The 7435-nt window shown below is 40.9% G+C and overlaps 1 protein-coding gene across 1 annotated transcript; it reads left to right on the forward strand.

The window, feature by feature from the left end:
• Window positions 1–625: 625 nt before the first annotated feature.
• On the forward strand, window positions 626–7130 carry e2f5 (E2F transcription factor 5; the record flags this gene model as incomplete). The annotated part of the gene is made up of 8 exons (XM_079569573.1): window positions 626–754; window positions 2200–2309; window positions 2715–2872; window positions 3634–3737; window positions 3939–4260; window positions 5504–5641; window positions 5724–5762; window positions 7054–7130. 8 exons carry the CDS (start codon window positions 626–628, stop codon window positions 7128–7130), a joined length of 1077 nt encoding a protein of 358 aa, XP_079425699.1.
• Window positions 7131–7435: the final 305 nt, after the last annotated feature.

Genomic DNA, 7435 nt, shown 5'->3' on the forward strand with positions numbered 1-7435 from the left:
CTAACTAACCTCCACATGAACCGAGTGCATTTTCTCCAGTTTGGCTTTACCCAAATCTAAAAGCTTCTTCTTCTAAAAAGGCGCCAAAATAGCATAAAAATGAGACGAAAAAGAGCAACAAAGAATAACAGAAAAGTGACAAAAACGCAAGAGATTTATAGGTTTTGTAGGTCTTAGCTTTCAAATGAGCCGTTACTCTGGTTGTGACCTTTCAGATTTAGATAAAGCTGAACTGGAGAAAACGCACTTGGTTAAGGCGGGGGTTAAGATTGCGAAGTTTTGTTTTCTAGAATTTTTTTTATTCAAGTAACTACTCATTAAACACTTGAGGCAGTATTTTTTCTTCTCTGGTCCCTCTGCGACTATTAAAGTAGCAGCTGTCAGTCAAATGTCTGGAGCACGAAGGGGCGGGCCGTGTGGGGCGGGCACGAGCTGCTGGACTGCCGTTTCCCTGGCAACAGCCCTAACCTAACGTAACGTACGTCAATTTAAAATCCCGCAGGTACTGCTCTCCACACCGCGGTCCCGTCGAGGTAAAAACAAGTCACTGGACACGGAGAAATGCTTGTTCGGTCGAGTTTACAGCGTTTATAAAATCAAAATAAGTTGTTTTATTGGAGGAAAGATGGAGTTTGAGGCCACGGAGACGGTGCGATCCACACCGAGTCGACACGAGAAAAGTTTGGGTCTTCTCACGATGAAGTTTGTGAGTCTGCTACAGGAGGCGAAGGACGGCGTGTTGGACTTAAAAGTGGTCAGTGAAGCTAAACATGTAAAACTTTTGAGTTGCTTTTAGAAGAGGGAGTTAGTATTTTGTCCTTTCCTCCGAGCAACAGATGTGAACAAAGGGCTGTCACCGCGGCTCGCTCACAGCGGGGCCCGTCAGGTGCATTGATTTGAGCCCCAGGTGGATGAACAGACGCCATTAGCAAAGCCCCTCATTTCTGTGCTTAAAATAAAAGACCCCAAGACCGAAAGTGCCGTGAGAACGAGACGTCTGTAAATTACAAGAGATATATTTCATAATTATCTCAACCAAACCTAACAACGATCTATGTTTGTGTAAAAGTCCCCAATAAAAGCGTTATTTGACAATATTAAGCTTTATTTTAACTGTACAATCAGGTAGGGCTCCGAAATTAATGTTCTGTTTGTCTTTTGATATGATTTTAAGTGAAATATAATAAAAATCTAAAGTTTTGAAAAACTATTTGGCTGAAAGATTCTGTGTTTAGCAATAAAGTCATTGTTCACCAATAAACGGATAAAATCAACTTTGTAATTTACGTTTTATAGGGCAAAAAATGATTTAATATTGTATTTTGTGAAAATCCAACAAGCACTTCTGCCTACTCATGAGTGATTAGTAAACTACAGTACATATTACATCATTTTTACACTACTTTATACTGTCCCTATTTCATTATTTCCACAGAACTGAGCAATGCTCAGAAATATCATCCTCTGTAAATTTAGCTTTAAATGGCATCATTACAGTGCAGCAGTGCAGCAGTCAATCCCTCTGTTTCCTTCTCCCGTGAGGCCTTGAGATACTTCAGTTCTCGGGTTAATGTAGCCTTCTATTTCCACTGCTTTTGTATTTCCAACCCACCACAGTATTCAATTCAAAGACTTAAGCATAAGCATTCACACAATGGGCAGTAAAAAACAACCCATTATTTCAAATAAACTAGAAGTTTCTTCTTGCTACATCGAGGTCACTCTGGTTCCACTTGCTGTACTATGATTAAATCATCAATTCAACACCAGAAACATAAATGAATATACTTTTTGACCTGTTTGAGCTGTCTCTTCAGCTCTGACATGATATTCAACAACCGTTGACTTCTGAGCCTTTTAAACAATGCATTTCTTGAGTGAGGATTTTCCTGCGGCAGATTTATTTGACTTTAATGGAGTGTCTTTACTTGGTGGTTTTCCCTCTCTTGTTTCGCGGCAAAGCCGGCTAATGTTTACACAGCAGGTCTCTCCCGCCTCCTCCTTCTCTCCCTTTGTATAACAGTCCTCCACTCATTTGCTGTTTGTGCAGCTTAATTTACCAAATCCCCCATTTGTTTGTAGTCCTCAAGTCTCTCCTCTACACCTGCTCCTCGGCTGGCCACCAAAATGTGTTTGGCTAACATCAAAGTGACCGTAATATTTAGTTAAATTCATACTAAAGTGCGATTGTATTTCCAGGCTGCAGACTGTTTAGCTGTGAAGCAGAAGAGGAGGATCTATGACATTACAAATGTGTTGGAAGGAGTGGGACTCATTGAGAAGAAAAACAAGAACATCATTCAGTGGAGGTAAACAACAAAGTCAAAGTTAATCGTAATACTTCATTTTATTGTTTTACAGACTTACCATATGGCATGCTCTTACATTTCAAAATCTATTTTACTAAATTGTTATTGGAAAAACAAGATCATTGTTATATTTTGTCCTGTTATTTACAATTTAATAAATGCAATTTTCAGTCAAAATGTACTAGTCCAAAGATATGACAATTATAAAAATGCCAGCAAACCAACATTTGAAATAAAACTATAGAAATAAAACATGTTTTAAGTTCCAAGATTGTTAGTAATGCCTCTTCTACCTTGGTCCTGTTGAGTCCTATTTCATCTCCGTCCTCTCTTTGCATGTTTGCCTGTGCCCCTCCATGTGTTTGTCCTGCTGTTTCTGTATGCTCTGTTGTCTGTGCGGTGCAGGGGAGAAAACTGCCACAACCAGAGTCCGGAGGCGGTGGAACATGCCAAGCTCCTGAAGTTGCACATCTCTGAACTGGACGCTCAGGAGCGAGAGCTTGACCGACAGAAGGCCTTAATCGAAGAGAACATTCAGCGACTCAGCAACGACCCCAGCTCAAGCACATATCCTTTTATATGCTAATGCAAGGCTGACATTTATAATGTGCATCGATTAGTTTCATGTTTTAGAATAAATGTGTATGAATGGAGATACTTCATAGTGCTGGACACAATGATTTGGACTGCACGATTTTGGGAGATGTATAGTTTAACCTTTCAAGTAATCCTTAGTGGAAACAAAATATGAACACTCAACAACAAAAAGTTCTCCCCCAAACTCCAAATGAAGTGCTGTTACTAACACAGGATTAGCTGTGGTCCTGACTAATAAAAAGCCCCATCCCCATAATTGAGATTGACCGGTGTTGAGGTTAATGGCACAGCCCCAGAGATAAATCACAACTTAAGTACCTGAACTGTGGACTGTGCTTAAATTCCCTCCTAGTGAATCCCAAAAACTTGTATCTCATCCTGTGATTATTCATGGTAAAATATAGTCCTCAATAAGAACTAGAAACTCTTCATGACAACATTTTTTGCAGAGTGTTGCCAGTTGTTCTTGCGTTGGCAGCCACAGCTCCTGTGTCTGGAAAAACAACCCAGTTTTACAGTTTGTAATTCTACTCCTGTCGCGGTTATTCATTATAGAAAATCAATACCTCATACACTTCATTTAATATTGTTCCTTTTAAGTGCTATACTGTCATTATAATTGTTGGATGGAAGGGAATAAGAGCCAGGCTAATCCTGAGTCGTTTTTCCAGTATTGTCAGCTGTTTTCCGGTTTGTAAAGCACTTCTTTAACCCGACTTCACTTATAAATTTGTGACGCATGAAGACATCTGCAACGCCTTCAGTGGAGACATGCTCCTCGCCGTCATGGCCCCTGCAGGCACCCAGCTCGAAGTCCCTCTGCCCGAAATGGTGCATCACTAATTTGTTGGCTGTTTGTATTTTTTCATAATTTGGAGGCACTATTTTAACAATTCTCTGTGGGAAATTCTCCATACTTTGTCAAATTTTATGAAAATTAATCAAATCCTCCGTTTTAGTTGGATAAGATGCTCTCAGCTTGTGACTTAAGCAACTGAATGAACTGAATGTTTTTCCCCTCGCGCTGTTCAGAGCCACAACGGTCAGAAGAGGTACCAGGTGAATCTGCGTTCTCAGTCGGCCCCCATCCAGGTCATGCTCATCAACAGAGACACGGACGGCTCGGCTCCTGTCGTTTTCTCTGTGCCCCCCACGGATGAGATCTGCCCCATGCCCACGCCCCCCAACACCCCCGCCAGCCTGCAGCGCTTCCCCCTCTCCTCCTCCCAGGCCTCCTCCTCCTCCTCCTACTCCTACTGCAGCCAGGACTCGCTCTGCTCCGACCACCAGATGGCGTTCACAGACCATGAAGAGGTGCTCACTCCGTCTTCCACTCCTCCAGATCCGCACATGGGTAAGGACAACCATGTGGAGTTGGGTTAATGCTTTTGTTGATGATTGTCAATTCTCCCAGTTTCATGAATCTAAATTGCCTTCTACAATTTATCCCATCCACAACTTGTTTTTTTGTGAGAACTCTATGTTGTTGAAGCACTGGTCCTTTTTTAGAGCTGGTCTTTTAGGGTAAAGCTTCTTCTGAGAATATTTTCTGTGATAACTGCTTGCTCCGAGCCCCAGCAAATCTGTCAAGAGGCCCTGAATATGATTAATACTTGCACATGGGGTGTGGGCTCGATTTCATCATCAGTAAGTAAAAAAATAGAAAAACATGTAAACAGGCAAGCAGTTATTGGAATTTTTGTAATGGCTTTTTGCTTTTCAGATTCAACTGTTGAACCTTAGCAAATACAGGAACTACATCCTATGTGTTGAACTGTTTACTTTGTTATTTTAATTCTATCGAACTCAATCTAATATGCAAAACTTGGCAAACTTCAGAAGCATTTCAAGGCTGTGAAGTCGCCTTGAGGGAGGAGTTCATTACAAAGTGACAGTTCACTTTAAAACAGGAACTTGCATGAAAGGAAAAAAGTGTCTCAAGATTTATTCCCATAAATTAAAAGTATCTTGTGACCCGACGCTTCTGACTCAGATCTTCTGCTTGTCTCGACTTGCTCTAAAGGTCTTAAATTCCTGTTTTTAGTTCATGTGACGCCAATCCAGCCAAGTCATTCTCAAAACTGAAAGTGCCGTCTGTCGTGCGTCATTAGTTTTAGTTCATTTTGTTACAGGCAAAATAAGATCATATTGTGCTGCAGAAAAACTTGGATTTTTGGATTTGGTATGTGGTTATGATTGTCAGTAGATTTCTATTCAGTTTGAAAGTGTATAATTCATATCAGAATCTCTCTCTAAATGTGGAGAAGACAAAAGAGATTATTACGGACTTTCGAAGAGCGCGGGTCCAGCATGCTGGAGAAGGGCACCAGCACTAAGTTCCTCAGTGTGCACATCTCAGAGAACCTCTCCTGGACCATGCACAGACACTACATCACTGGTCAAGAAAGAATCTTTGAATCTTGGATTCTGAGTTACTTTGGAAACAAGTTACTTACTATGAGATGACGAGTTTGGAGCTGCCAGATTTTTGTATGTAGTGAATTTGATGTGGGAGACTAATTGTAGACATTCTCATTTGTGTGTAAAATGATGAGTAGCCAATGAGTCTACAATAATGCTTGTCCATCCCATTGCAGAGTGCCACAGTGATGGCGCGGTGAGCCTGCCCCAGGACCACATGGACCTGATGGGACCAGAGTTTCAGCCGGTGATGGACATGAGCAACTTACTGAAGCTGAGCGGAGCAGCGGACCACCTCAGAGACGAGAGAGCGGGTATAGACTCCTGGGCATACAGCAAGTACTACATTAAAGCCCATTTATTCATTTATTCATTTTTCTTTATCTGTGTTTATAGCTGCTGTGGATCTCATTGAAGAACTAATGTCGGCTGATGGTAAGGACACAATTGTATTTTTTCTTTTATTGAAATCACAGTAAATTTGGCAAATGCAAGCTCAAGAAATGCAGATTGAGATATACTGCAGTTAGGGCTGTGCAATACCAGCGATCGCTGTTATTGTTTACTTCCGCAATCTTCACCAGATGGTTTGGTGAATCAGCAGCAGCTGATGCATCAGGGCCTCTAACACGGTTTGATAAAATGATCTGTTACAGCGCAAGAGAAGCAATGCCCTGTTTATTGACATTGTCTTTGCCGATCATAGGATTTTAATAACATTTTTATCAAATATGAAAACGTAAAATGCCGACCACGGCCAACGGATGTGACAACATTGCGATTGCTCGTATTAATCGAAATTCAATTAAGATTTTGATTACAAAAAAAAAAGATTTTCATTTTTTTTTTTTTATTATGCAAAAAGAAAAACAATTGCGTAACAATTTCAACAGTTACAATACATTTGACAAATTAACACCAAGTCAGGATTACAAAACAACACAAAATACAGTAAGACAACACAGCACTACAGCACAATGCATTCCAAAAAAAAAAAAATTGTAGTAGCTTTAGTAAATTTTTGGTTGATGATGAGGATGCGCATCCTTTTAACTTATTATAGAAAAACGATTATTAAGGATGCCCTCCCGCTTGTCCATCCGATGTGATCTCTCGAAGCAAACTTGCTTTATTTCATGCCACTGGGATTCTTTTCCCTTCACATTTCATGTGCCATGGCTCATGCTTTTGCCTGACATAAAAACAAACAGCGCTGTGTGATGATGTCATCAGGCCGCGCAGGTGTCAGGGCTGGCCAGCAGGGGGCAGGTGTGAAACTGAGACCTCTCCTCAATCGAGGCATACTTCAAATCATTTGTACTTGTATGACTGTTCAGAAAACAAAAAAAAAATATATATATTTTTTAATGGCAACAAATAATCGTTTGAATAATCATGATTTCAATTATGACTAAAATAATCGTGATTATATTTTCAATAATCGAGCAGCCCTAACTGCAGTGCAAAAAACAAAATGCTGTTCATAGCAGTGTAGTGTGTGTGATTCTCTTGCAAATGGGGATTCCTGCAGCATATGTCTCGTGTTTGTGTCTGGTGTTTGTGTCTGGTGTTTGTGTCTGGTGTTTGTGTCTCGTGTTTGTGTCTGGTGTTTGTGTCTAGTGTTTGTGTCTCGTGTTTGTGTCTAGTGTTTGTGTGTTGTCGTGTTTATTAGGAGCACATCATGCCAGTTTGTTCTAATCCTCCACCTGCTCATCTCTTCACCAAGGCATGGACTACAGCTTTAACCTGGACGAACACGAGGGAGTGTGTGACCTGTTTGATGTGCAGATCCTCAACTACTGAAGTACCACTGCCAAACACTAAAGTACAAATACTACAGACACAGTACTACATACTGCGACATACTGTAGTACTGCTGTCTTCGGGAATCACTTTAGCCACTGGAACAAACGTTAGCAAACCATTTGATCAGAGCCGTGGGAAGATGTTTTCGTTAGGGGGTGCTGGGGGACAAAATTTATCCCAAATATGCTTTTTTGTGCATATTTCCAATTTATTAATAGTGTCTGCAGTTCCTAAACTATCCACCAGGGGTGGAGCCCCCTCAGCAACCTGGGTTCCCACGGCCTTGCATTTGATACTGACCC

The sequence above is a fragment of the Gobius niger genome, assembly GCF_951799975.1.
Source record: "Gobius niger genome assembly, chromosome: 13".
NCBI lineage: Eukaryota > Metazoa > Chordata > Actinopteri > Gobiiformes > Gobiidae > Gobius > Gobius niger.